Source organism: Heptranchias perlo, chromosome 11, assembly GCF_035084215.1.
Source record: "Heptranchias perlo isolate sHepPer1 chromosome 11, sHepPer1.hap1, whole genome shotgun sequence".
In the NCBI taxonomy this organism is placed as follows: domain Eukaryota; kingdom Metazoa; phylum Chordata; class Chondrichthyes; order Hexanchiformes; family Hexanchidae; genus Heptranchias; species Heptranchias perlo.
The window spans coordinates 46170392-46184577 of record NC_090335.1 but is presented as its reverse complement, the minus strand read 5'-3'; the positions used below and the strand labels follow the sequence as shown (position 1 = coordinate 46184577).

Genomic DNA, 14186 nt, shown 5'->3' with positions numbered 1-14186 from the left:
CAAAAAGCAACAAAACATTTCATTTGTAAGTTATACAAATAACCCTTTCATAAAGGGTGGGCGACTGGTTGTCTATTCAAGCAGATGGATCTAATTACATGGCAAAAAATTTATTTCAGAACCCGCCCTAGTAATGAAAGCACAGCCGGAAGATTATTACAATAATGAATGGGTCATCATGATGAGACCTCACATCGCATATCATAATTAGTGTTCCTTTTCTGAGAAAAGAATAAATGTACACAGAAACAAATACCATTTTTTTTAATTAAGCAGAACCAAACAAACTTTAGAGAACTATAGGATATATACGAACTACAGCCAAAAATAGGTTTTGACAAAGTTACAATCTTCTTGTTTCATTTAAACATTCACTTAAATGAGAGTACTAGACGAGTAACTACTAGATACAGATTTTTGCTATTGCTGATGGGGTGCATACAATTCAGGGAATGCATTGTGGAACAAGCCGGCAACTTCATGTTGTGAATTCTAAAAGGTCAGAATTAGAAATCTATTGGGGTTGAAATATCCATTAGCTTGCTCCACCAGCTGAAGTTCAGCGAGACCAGCTAGAAGTGCGCCCAGGCCCAAAGCCCTAGATCGCGCCCCAAAATGTAAGGACAGGGTCATCTGCATAGTGGTTGTGGACCACCAGCACCTGTAAGGACACATCAGCGGCACTCACCCAGATCTATCAGTAGACAGCAGAGTGGCTGAAAGCTGCTCTGTGCCTGAGGCCCTCCCAAAGGCCAAAGATTAAAAAGATTTAAAGCCTTTCAGTTCTGAAAGGGGCTTTAAGGTAAGGTAATTAAGGTGATTGATCCCCTTTGGAATTGATTACCTTTGCTTGATAAAGGTTTGGAGTCTTTTAGACTGTCTGAACAGGACTCAAGCCAGTTCTAAGGATGTACGGGGCAGAATTCTCACAGACACTCTCCCTTGACTTAAGGTGGGCAGGCGGAAGATCCATTCACGATCGCCTCCACCGATAAATGGTTCTCTATGAAGGATGGGGTGGAAACCCAACAGAACCAGATTCCGCCTCATTTTCTGCCCCTACTCTGGAGATCCATTGGGATTCTGTCTCGACTCCAATTGGAATTTCAGGCCGTTGAGTTTGAACCAACAACCCAAATCCTTTGATTAAAAATGTATTTGAGTGTTAAACAAGTTACTAATTAAAGTATCGAACAACCATAGGAAATGTCAATGATGACAGAATTCCTCCCATATTGAAAACTGGATTTTTTTGATTCCTAAAATAATTTTGGATGATATTGTGCTGCATGACATTAATATAACAAGTCTGTGTAAATTCCTTTGCCCAATGTGTTAATACAGGCGTAAGTCAATTGTTCAGGTTAACGGTCATTAAAACAGCTGGAGAGAAATTTCACACAAATGTGTTAAGCTGTTCATTACTAACATCACAGATCATATTTTTACTTCATTTAGCACTCAGTTTAATGGCTTGGATTTTTGTGCCATCATATGTGTCCTACTCACTAATTGTGGCGTGTGGATCTAGCACCCTGCTCTAAAAGGTTGGACACCCCGATTTAAAGGGAAGATTTTTGTCTCACTGAGCAGGTAAACAGTCATAGTCAGTCTATTCTAAACTGTGGCTAACAGCATCAGCAAGTTTCAGTGAGGTTATTTTTATACAATGTAAGCTATGCAGACTTCGTACATCCCTATCAAGGTGGTCAAGGATGAATATTGTAAATGTGTATTTGAGTTTGGCTTGATTTATCTTTGGGGGAGGGGGGTGCAATGAAAAAGCTTCCAGGTCCTTTTCTCGGGAGATATCAAAGCTTTGAAATGCACATAACATTGTTAAAATCTGGAAAGTTAACATTATTCAACAGATCACACCAGGCTTGCAGTTCACCACCATTAATTGAATGGTTTCATGCAGCTAGTTTATTTACATCATAAATTTCTGGTTTGAACTAGAAACTCATAACCACAACACACCCTTTTAAGCGAAACAAACTTTGACCCTTAAATCAAAAAAACGGTGGATATCTACGTATGAGGAGAGATTTTTCTGAGTCCGTACCCAGGTGCACTGGATTGCCTGGGCACAATGAATATCAGAAAATTGGGCGGGTTGGAGCACACATCTGCAAAGAAACCTTCCCAATTTCCTTCCATTTAATAGAGGAAAATTGGGTGGATTCCTTTACAGGTGTGCACTCTGACCTGCCTGATACTCCAATATTCATTGCGCCCAGGCAATCCAGTATGCCAGGAAAATCTCCCCTGCCTTTTCTAGCTAAAGGGTAATCATAATGTAACAATGATCACATGTCAACTTTGTATATTTCAACCATGTTCATACAAGAAAATACTTTCATTTACGATGACTCTTCTGCACTTTCTATTTTAAATAAACTATGTATAGTTTAGAGAGCAGAAAGGATTATTTTTAGCAGGAGGCATATCAGTAAACATATCTTTGTTCTAGAATCAGTTTTTAGGTTCAACTTGTGACTCCTACAAGTTGTCGAAATCACAGTCATAATCAGTCATCCTGCAGACTAAGTATTTCCACTGACGATCCCTGAAAATAATAAGTAAATAGTACGTAAGTAGAGTTGTGATACTGCTCTGTCAGAGGAATGGAACATTTATGTAGAACAGAAAAGAAAATAAGTGCACAAAAACATTGGCTCAAGATCAGTACATAGGCAATTGTTTTGAAAAAAAATGCTTTCACTAAACAGCAGGGGATGAACTAATTTAGTTTGTTCTCCCAACACTGTCAACCCCAGATTTGTTGCAAGTTTGCCTTCAAGCAAAAAGTCTAGACTTAAACTTGCTCAGAGCAGAACTGAAAAATACAGAAGTCTTAGCAATATCTGCAATGGTGCTAGACTGTCACTATACGAGTAAACAATTTTACAACACCAAGTTATAGTCCAGCAATTTTATTTTAAATTCACAAGCTTTCGGAGGCTACCTCCTTCGTCAGGTGAATGATGTGAAAATGATATACGAGTACTATACGAGTACTGAACATGAACCAGTGCAGGTGCTGCATATACTAGTATCAGATCTATCACCTATATTGGCATTGTACAGAGAAATCACATATATAAGACAACTGCAAGACTACTGCAGTTCTGGCCTGGAGGTTCTAGCTTTAGCCCCTCAGTTTTCCAACAGGCTATGATGGGTCCAGTATCCTACTTAAATTGTGTCAAGCTCCCCGATGGTCTCGAGGGTAAACACCAATACAGCACAGGCCTATACAACCACAAGGTCTCAGGTTCAGTTCCTGGTCTATGCTGGGTTAACTGGAGAAAAAGCTGAGGTGCTATGGTTGGCCTATGTGCCCCTTGATTAGAGAGGAGAAAGTGAGTCAGAGTACCTGCTCATAATTTGTATTCAGTGTATGAATATCAGGTGAGAGCACAATTGAGCTCAGTGATGGTATCTCCAAGGTTAAAAACCTGCCAGCAATCACTGTTTAGAATCTTTCATGCAGAAAGCTCATTGGGCAAGAATGCTGGAGTCTGTGGAACCGTTTTGCAACAAGTCAATGCATTCAGGAGAATAGGGCAGAAAACTGGATGGAAAAAAAAATCAGATTCAAATGGACTAGTATTTTTTTCTCCAAATTTCTCCTCATCCTGCAGTATGGTTCCACAGATTGTACAATACAAGCCACCTTGTCTAAGTGATCAATCTTCATGTATCAGTCTAGAACATGAATGTCAATTGCCTATTTTATGTTAGGAGCATTACAACTAAGCCCAACCCGGTCCTCTCCTAACCTTTACCCATGCTTACTTTCTGATCCCTAGATAGTGACCAAGATCAACGGACCTCGATTAATTTTCCCCCTTTATATCCCACAGAACACTGACCACTTGTCACACCCCTGCTGCCCCAGGTGATTCAGCATTGACTAGGGAATGAACTTGCGGGGGTAGAATTTCCACAGAGTTCTCCCAAACTCCCTCGGTAGAAACCCTGCAGAAACGGAGCACAAGGCTGTTTACACTGTTTCGCCAGCTTTTCTGCCAAAATTATGGTGGGAGAGTGGGAGGACCCCCGCAGAAATTCCAGGCAGCAATCTTCGTTATCTTTATGGCTCAGTACCACAGAATACAGTGCAGTTACCCACTGAGTTTTTAGGGAGACTGGACTGGTAAATCTTAGTGCTAGTCTAGTTCTTGTCAGGAGCTTTTGGAATGCTCTATGGTTCAAGCAGTTGCAGAAACACTGCAGCACCATGAATGTATTTATTTTACTTAATCTAATAGCTCCACATTCAGGATCACTAAAGCTTCCAGAAATAAAGGGCCAGGAATTTTCTCGGAACCGCTCCCGCTCTGCCATCATAACTTTGCCAGTGCTGTGGCAGAAACGCTGCACTTCTGGCTAAGTTATAATGGTGGAGCGGGAGCAGCTCTGAGGAAATTCCTATCCTAGGATTCAGAAGACTAAATAAAATTTGATCAAATGTGAGTAGCCTAAAAATTTCTTTTGTTCATCAGTGATCTACCACTATTCAATATGCCAAAATGTCAACCCATCCTGTATGATGGCAAGATAACTGAAATTGAAAATTTGACCACGTATGACACTAAGGTTTGGTGGTAACTGGTTACCCACTCATATAAATCTGTTTTACATTGTTAACCTCACACAACAGAACAATTTTCAAATGGGGTATGGTAAAGAGTCAGTATTTGACAAAAAATTAGAAAATAAGAACATTATAGAAATATCTAATAATACCAACCTATTGACACCACTAAAGGTGGTACCAGCTCCTCTGATGAAGTAGCCATAATGCTGAATCACCAAGTGTCCCTCTTCTTCATACTGCTCAGGGATTTCAGTTGTCAACCTTCAAACCATACAAAGAAATAGTTTAGTGCATTGTAAAAAATACAAGCAAGTGGATGGAGAATCAAACAAGACAAAAGAAAAGCCTCAGATTAGTGACAAGACCTGATCAAAACTGTCAAGATCATCAAATGAAAACCTGTTCTCAGTGAAGAAGTTTGCTCTCTCCTGCAGCTTTAGCTCAGTTGCTAGTTTTCATCTCACCACTGGGAAATAAAAACGAATCTAGCCATTTATGGTACCAATCAAATAGGCCAATTACAGGTAGGTTCAGGTAAGTAGGTTTAATCAGCCCCGTTTTTTCAGATGATATGTGTATGCATATGATGATCTTTAAACAGTGTGTGCATTCATTCTGAAGACATTTACTAATTTTTGTGCCCAATCTACTGATGGTGACTTTTCTGAAGTGCTGTTGTGTACCAACTGCCTGACAACACTGGGATCAGACACTCCACACCACCATGAGTACAGAGTTTTGGTCTAACAGAAAACAGTTGACAAATGATGCCACTCTATGACTAAGTAGTGCTCTCCTCTACCAAAACTGTTCACCGCTCCAGGATCATCCTGGAAGGCAAAGATAACCCCTGACTTGTTTTCTCCACTACCAATTGTCTCCTTAAACCCCTCTCCCCTGCCCCCTCCACCCTCACCTCCAACAACAGGTGCAAGAAGCTCTTTGACTTCTTTATCATTAAGATTGAGACCATCTTTTCAGCTGCCTTTACCACATCCTTCCCTTCCCCTAACTCACCAAGCCAAACATCCCCAAAGGTTTCCTCCTGCCTTAGTCCTGAATTCAGATCTTTCTCTAGTTTTTCTCCCATCTCTCCTCAGCCCTCTCCACACTCACCTTGTCCTTGATGTGTTGTCGCCTCCAAAATCCGTGCCCATCTTTCCCACAATTCCATGTTTGAACCTCTCCAATCAGGTTTCCGTCCCTGCCACAGTACTGAAACAGCCCTAATCATAGTCACAAATGATATCCTCTGTGACTGTGACTGTGGTGCACTATATCTCCTCATCCTTCTCGACCTGCAGCCTTTGACACAGTTAACCACACCATCCTCCTCCAATGCCTCACCTCTGTTGTCCAGCTGAATGGGACTCTTACCTATCAAGTCGTAGCCAGAGATTCTACTGCAATGGCTTCTCTTACCCGTACCTTTGTCTCTGGAGTCCCCTGAGGATCTATCCTTGGGCCTCTCCTATTTCGTAACTACATGCTGCCCCACGGCAACATCATCTGAAAATATGATGTCAGGTTCCACATATAAGCTGCCAACACCCAGCTCTACCTCACCACTGCCTCCCTCGACCCCCCCAGCCCCACTGCATCTGTGTTGTCAGACTGCTTCTCCAACATCCAGTCCTGGATGAGCTGAAATTTCCTCCAATTAAACATTGGGAAGACTGAAGCCATTGTCTTCATCCCCCACCATGAACTGTTTTCCCTAGCCACCAATTCTATCCCCCTCCATGGCCACTGACTCAGGCTGAACCAGACTGTTCGTAACCTTGTCTATTTGACCCTGAGCGTACAGCAAAACTATTTAAAGCAATGAATAATGTAAATAAGGGTCCTCTGCTTGTTGGAGGACCCATTTCCGATATTGGTAAGCCCCAGTGCCTTTCTCGCCACGTGCTAAACTCACCCAGCAACTCGTGGCACTAACAGGCAGAAAGAACCCTTCACCAGTGCTGTTTAAAGGGATCATGCAGTACTTACAGGTTAGTTGCTGTTTTGTCATTTCACAATGCTAGTTAATTCTGCGCATTTTTTGGTCTGTTTCCTGTCTCTGGACAGAAGTACTGAGAAGATGATTTTGCTGGTGTTGCACTGTTTTTAGCTGCCTTGTAAACAGTTTGGTTGCAGTCATGGGTAGTCGGGTAGAGTTGCCTTCGGGGCTGGAGGAGGAGGGGGAGCAGCAAGGAAGACAGCAAAGAGCAGGAACAACTGCAACAAGAGGGAGGAGGAGGACACTACGCGGAAGGCCATAACCACAGCTTGAACTCAGGGAGCACTTGTCCTACATGAACTTCAATGAGGAGCAATGTGTGAGGTTCCTTCGCTTCACAAAGGAGGCTGTCACCAAGCTTTGTCACCTGCTGCAGCCACAACTCGAGCCGCGCACCAGGGCATAGATAGAACTTCCTGTGGCTGTCAAGGTCAGCATGGCCTTTAACTTTTATGCTACGTATTGAGTATTCTGAGTAATGAGGCTGGAGCAAGTGGAGATGTGAGCAGAGAGTAAGAGAACAGTATTTTTACTTTGACAACTCTGGTGAAGTCATTTAACTTTTTGCAGCATTGCAGCCATGTCCTTGGAGCTAAGCTCCTGGCATCGACTTCCTCTGGGCACTGTTCCCACTGGCAACAAAGTTCTTGCCTGGAGGGCTTTTGCCCCCTGGGGGAAGAAGATCTCCCTCCTCCTGTACACTGCCTGCACCAGGGCCTCCAAGGCAGCATCTGAGAACCTGGGTGCCCGATCCACAGGTCTTGCAGCCATTTCTCTCCTTAAAAGCTTTCCGTATTGTCTGCAGCCAGAATGTACCTTCCCTTTGAGCCGTGCTTGCTGCCTTTAAGTGGCATCAGAGATGCCCAATATCTGGCCCCCCTAAACAGACATGCAGCCAATGAATAGCGCGGATGACACAGGCTGCACGCCTGATTCATGATAATGAGCAGGCAGCACAAATATTACATTCTGCCTGTGACAACACTAATAGACGTGTGCAGTGTGCAACCTGCCCCCTGTGCGCGCACTTTGGGCGCGATCGAATATCAAGGCCGCACAATGCAACGTCCTTCATTAGCACCAGAAGACAATTAGTGCCTAAGTGACAATTAATCCGGGTATTTAAATGAAATATGATGGAGAGTCCCATCAAGATGTTAGCATATTTTTGCCTTTCAAATGGTGACGAACCTGTTGTATATTTCTGTCATTTTCTGTTTTTATTTCTGATTTCCAATCATTCGTGATTTTTCTTTTTATCTTCAATACTTAGATGAGGAGTTCCATCTACCTATCATCCATAGAGGTGAATAACCAGTCCCAGTCATCCTTCATCCCTGTAATTTATTCTTATCATTGCCCTGTTATGACAACATTACTTCACTGACCACATGCAGGGGATTTTGTTACTGGAAGGATCTTCATGATGTCAGTGCAAGGAAATTCTACATAACTATAATCAGTTTTGCTTATTTGAATGTTTCTTTTAGAAAACTATTTAGGCTCACTATATGGAGAGAAATGAATACCTAGGAATGATTAGAAGGCAATAATCTAATAGATGATTTAGATATTATAAATTGAGAATAAAATCAGAATTATTTATAAACATTATTATGGCCATAAAATCACTCCATGATGTCTAGTTTTTTGCAATACATGTACATACTCTGAAATTTCTATGATGGTTTTAGTATGTATTGAGTCCATATTTTACAAGCAACAGCTGTCAGTGCAGATGTTGACAACCTGTATGTTGTTCATATGTAAGGATATCCATACTGAAGAAACAAAATTATGTAATTGCAAGATCATTAAATGATAGCCAGCAAACCACCCAATTATGTAATTGCAAGATCATTAAATGATAGCCAGCAAACAACTGGGTGGCGCGGGTTAGCAAACTATAATCTCATCTTTGGTTTTGGAATTCAAATTCAGAAGGGCTAAAAACCTCTTCACTTCTAAAGATGTTAAGTGAAATAAGTTTTTCCAATGAATTTCCTAGTGGATGTGGACCCATATCACAAAACTGCACTAAAGGGTATCCATGGTCACCTGGGGCTTGCTTGATTGCTTAATGAGTCGGGGAGGAATCTCTCTGAAATTGGCCACAGGAGTTAGCATTACGAGTGCTTGGGGAAAGTGATCTACAAAATTGCACTAACTGATATGGTGAGCATAGGTGTAATGGACTTCTCTTGGCCCTCTTTTCATAGGCTTTATGTAGTTAGTAATCTGACATAAATGAGTCAGAGAAATTGTTAATATAGGAAATGAAATGTAGTAGGAAGTTCTATGGCATATTGTTTGAGCAGAGCAAAGGGAGCTTTACTCTTCAGCTGGAGAACTGCAAATGTTACACCCTTGTTCAAAAAAGGGTATAAGGATAAACCCAGCAACTATAGGCCAGCCAGTTTAACCTCGGTGGTGGGGAAACTTTTAGAAACGATAATCCGGGACAGAATTAGCAGTCACTTGGACAAGTATGGATTCATTAAGGAAAGCCAGCACGGATTTGTTAAAGGCAAATCGTGTTTAACTAACTTGATATAGTTTTTTGATGAGGTAACAGGGAGGGTAGATGAGGGCAATGCAGTTGATGTGGCGTATATGATCTTTCGAAAGACGTTTGATAAAGTGCCACATAATAGACTTGTCATCAAGATTGAAGCCCATGGAATAAAAGGGGCAGTAGCAACATGGATACAGAATTGGCTAAATAATAGGAAGCAGAGAGTAGTGGTGAACGGTTGTTTTTCTGGCTGGAGGGAAGTGTACAATGGTGTTCCCCGGAGGCTGGTACTAGGACCACTGCTTTTCTTGATTTATTGTAAACAATTTTACAACACCAAGTTATAGTCCAACAATTTTATTTTAAAATTCACAAGCTTTCGGAGGCTTCCTCCTTCCTCAGGTGAATGTCAAGAAATCCTCGAACCTCTCGCATTTATAAATCACAGAACAATACCTGGTGATTACAGATAGTCTTTTCAACTGCCTGTTGCCAAGGCAACCCAAGTGTTCAGACAGATGGGTGTTACCTACAGGGCCACCGAATATATAAACGGCCAGAACAAAAAAAAACAGAGAGCGAGAGGCAGAAACATAGAAACATCCGGAAGGAAAAGACAGCAATTGACCCGTTATATTAAAAATAGATAACTTTTGTTCGCTGGTGGGGTTACGTGTAGCGTGACATGAACCCAAGATCCCGGTTGAGGCCGTCCTCATGGGTGCGGAACTTGGCTATCAATTTCTGCTCGACGATTTTGCGTTGTCGTGTGTCTCGAAGGCCGTCTTGGAGTACGCTTACCCGAAGGTCGGTGGCTGAATGTCCTTGACTGCTGAAGTGTTCCCCGACTGGGAGGGAACCCTCCTGTCTGGCGATTGTTGCGCGGTGTCCGTTCATCCGTTGTCGCAGCGTCTGCATGGTCTCGCCAATGTACCATGCTTTGGGGCATCCTTTCCTGCAACGTATGAGGTAGACAACGTTGGCCGAGTCACAGGAGTATGAACCATGCACCTGGTGGGTGGTGTCCACTCGTGTGATGGTGGTATCTGTGTCGATGATCTGGCATGTCTTGCAGAGGTTACCGTGGCATGGTTGTGTGGTGTCGTGGACGCTGTTCTCCTGAAAGCTGGGTAATTTGCTGCGAACGATGGTCTGTTTAAGGTTGGGTGGCTGTTTAAAGGTGAGTAGTGGAGGTGTGGGGATGGCCATAGCGAGGTGTTTGTCGTCATTGATGACACGTTGAAGGCTGCGGAGAACATGGCGTAGTTTCTCCGCTCCGGGGAAGTACTGGACGACGAAGGGTACTCTGTTGGTTGCGTCCCGTGTTAGTCTTCTGAGGAGGTCTATGCGATTTTTCGCAGTGGCCCGTCGGAACTGTCGATCAATGAGTCGAGCGTCATATCCCGTTCTTACTAGGGCGTCTTTCAGCGTCTGTAGGTGTCCATCGCATTCCTCCTCGTCTGAGCAGACCCTGTGGGCTCGATTTTGCGATCGCGTTTCCGGCGGGTTTCCAGCGGGTTGGCCCCGAAAATCCCGATATCCGGTCACGTGACCGGATCGCGACGAAATCCCGGCCACTTCCGGGTACCGCGCTGACGTGCGGGGCTGCGCGCGCAAGCCCCGCTGGTGGGAATCCCGCAGGCAATTAAAGCCAGCGGGGTTCCACTTGAGAGTACTTAACTTGCTCGTTGTGGTCAGTTAATGAGCTGAAGCAGCTGTCAAAAGAGGAAGTGTGGGATTTTAGGTTCAACGCAGTCAGTTTCCCACACTGGGGGAAACAGTACCTTTCAAACCAGGCGTGTTGCAGCCAGCAGCCTGTGGCAGGTGCCAAGGTGCGCTCCACGGGGGAGAGCCCTCACCCACGCAGGAGGCCACCGCGTCACATAGGGCAACCCCTGCCCTCCACCACCCCCTGCCAAGCCAGAGGACAGACCGACACGAAACCGCAGCCCCAGTCCGAGGACCCACCCACCTACCCTGCACAACCCCTCAGACCAACACCTGCCAGATGGGTGGTGCGTTGACATCGTCGGAGGACGAACAGGATGACCAGCCCCAGCAGCCTCGCAGTCCACGCCGTCCGCCTCGGAGAGGTGGGGCCCCCCAACACGGTGCTGCGGCACACCCACCTGCACAGCAGGAGGGAGGGCAACAGCAGAGAGAGATGCGTCGCAGGAGGCACTACCCTCCGCACAGGGTGTACAGAGCGAGGCTCAGCTTCATGGACCTCTCCGAGGAGCAGTGCATACGGAGGCTCAGAGTCAATCGCCAGGTAGTCGCCGACATCTGCAGCCTCCTTAACGACGAGCTGCTCCCTGATGGACCAAGCAGCATCTTCTTACCTGTCGCCGTCAAAGTCACCACTGCCCTCAACTTCTTCGCATCCGGTTCCTTCCAGGGTGCCACCGGGGACATCACCGGGGTCTGTCAGTCCTCTGCACACAAGTGCATAAGGCAGGTCACCGATGGGTTGTTCCGCAGGGCCTCCCACTACATCAACTTCGCCATGGACGAGCGCAGCCAGATGGAGAGGGCGGTTGGATTCCATGCCATGGCCGGCTTCCCACGGGTGCAGGGTGTAATCGACTGCACCCACATCGCAATACGGGCACCTCCGCATGAGCCAGGGCTGTTCATCAACAGGAAGGGGTATCACTCCATGAACGCCCAGCTCATCTGTGACCACCGCCAGAGATTCCTACACGTGTGCGCCAGATACCCCGGCAGCTGCCACGATGCCTTCGTCCTCAGGGAGTCCGCCGTCCCGCCCATCCTGCAGGCACCCAACGCTGGCAACGGCTGGCTCCTCGGCGACAAGGGGTATCCCCTCCACACGTGGCTCATGACACCTCTGAGGAACCCCATCACCGAGCCGGAGCGTCGGTACAATGACAGCCACACTGCTACCAGGTCTACAATTGAGCAGACCATAGGGCTTCTCAAGATGTGCTTCAGGTGCCTTGATCGTTCTGGGGGAGCGCTGCAATACACACCATTCAGAGTGGGACGAATCATAGTTGTCTGCTGTGCCCTGCACAACATGGCCCAACAGAGAGGGGTGCCGCTGGAGGAGGCCCCTTCCACACCCGCCACCCACATTGAGGAAGGCGAGGGCGAGGAGGAGGAGGAGGAGGAGGAGGAGGAGGCGGAGGAGGAGGAGGCGGAGGAGGAGGACGCGCCAGAGGATGTTGGATGACCCATGCGCCGAGCCGCGACTCACCGGGATGGTCGCCGGGCCAGGGAGGCACTCATACGTCAACGGTTCTCCTAGAGTCACACACTGCGAGGCGCTCGCATCTCCTCACCTGCACATGCGAGCGGCCATACCAGCCCCCTCCACTGAAGAGTGCTGCCAGTAATCCTGCACCCACAGCAATGTGCCCAATGGGTGGCAGCAGGTGTTCGCCGTCATGATGGCCTCCACGGAACGCACCTATTGCACAAGCCGCGGAAGAATGGACGAGAGGTGGCAGGAGTGGTGAGAATAGACTATTTAATATCTCGAATGTGACATTATATAAGAAAAAAAGTACGAAATAATAAACACCCTGGTGTTTTCCCTTTGTGATTATAAGGCCTTTGCAATTCTTTTCCGGGAACCCCTACGTGGTGCTACCCCTGTGGCTCCAGCAGAGGTAGTGGCAGGTTGCTCGTCTTCTTGCCTTGACCGGGTAGATGCTTTTGGCGGACGGCCCCTGGGTTTCGGTGCCCGTGACGGCACCTCCACAGACTGCTCCTCCTGCACCGGGGCAGGGGCAGACTCGGCCACCTGGAGAGGAGGCACCATTGCGGGTACTGGTTGAGAGGTGGGCGACGGGTGGGACGTGGGGGCGCCTTGAGAGGCGTCCCCGCTTCCATGTCCCCGGTCACCATCATCCCTCTCTTGGCCTCGGCCCACATCACCCCTTCCACCCTGCTGGACGGCAGTTTGGATGGCATGTGTGAGGCCTTGCAAGGCCACCCCTAGTGTATCCGTCAGCCTGTTGATGGCGTCGGAATGTTGCTCACCCTGAATCCGTACAGACGTTGTCAGGGCCTGCATGGACTCGATCTGGAGCTGTGCGTGACGCTCGAGGGAGGCCAGCCTGTCCTCCACCACAGACAGTCCCGCACCTACCTGCGACACTGTGTCGCCGGTACCCTCCATCGCCTGCGCTATTGTGGACAATGCGCGCGGCACCTCTGCCAGTACCTCAGCAATTAGCTGGTGGCCCTCGACGACTCTCCTTTTCACTGGTGGCCCCCTGGGTTCAGCATCTGGGTCCGGCTGAGCAGAGCCTGGAGATGAGTGCTCCCTCCGTCGCGGACCCTCCGTGGCTGCCCCTGCCACCAGGGTCTGCTCATGCTCACTCGTGCGCGGTGACTCACCAAATGCTACCCCAACTAGTTGGCGAGGGGGACCCACCGAGGTGCGTGTCTCTGCGCTGGTGGATGGTTGGCTCTGATGTGACGAAGCACCCTCAGAGACCGCCATGTCCTCTGAGGAATCGCCCTCCACAATCGCTTCACCCAAAGACGAACCTGCAAGAGAACAGAGGGCACTTTGAGGCATGTGGACCAACTTGACAGTGCGCCTGATGGCAGGTGATGAGACGGTAACTCGCGATCATGGGTGTTGAGTGTCAGTTTTCCCTTACCGGCCGTTTCGGCAGCGACACACTCGCCATCGGCCACCGACAGGCAATGTCGCGTGCGGGCGAGGTCGAGCGCCTCCACCTCTGCGTCGGTGAGCTCCACCACTTGCGGCGGCCCACCTCCGGTGCGTGCCCTTTCCCTATTGTTCTTGCTTCTCTTCTCCTGTGAAGGCAAAACACAGATGTGTGAGTGGGTGCGTCTTGCATCGTGAGACGCATCGAGCATCGGTGTGGTTGGGTTGAGCGTGGCGCGGAACGGATGGGAGGAAGCGTGGGCCACGTGCCCATCCCATTGCATGGGGATTGGGGTGTGTGGTAGTGTTCGGGTGGGGTCAGGGACGGTGGGTACTTGCGTGCACGGCGAGGATGGTGAATGAGTGGCTGTGAGGATTGCTGATGGAGCGCAGTGGTGGCTGTGCAGGAGGGGGT

General features: G+C 47.3%; 1 protein-coding gene across 1 annotated transcript in view; it reads right to left on the bottom strand.

Annotated features, from left to right (window-relative positions):
- Positions 1-249: 249 nt before the first annotated feature.
- dpt (dermatopontin) overlaps positions 250-14186 on the bottom strand; it is a 37578-nt gene continuing 23641 nt past the window's right edge. The window contains exons 3-4 of the mRNA XM_067992922.1: positions 4760-4867; positions 250-2569 (exon numbers count right to left, since the gene is read on the bottom strand). Coding sequence (XP_067849023.1) covers positions 2503-2569; positions 4760-4867 — 175 coding nt within the window. The 3' untranslated portion in view covers positions 250-2502. The remainder of the gene's footprint in view (positions 2570-4759; positions 4868-14186) is intronic.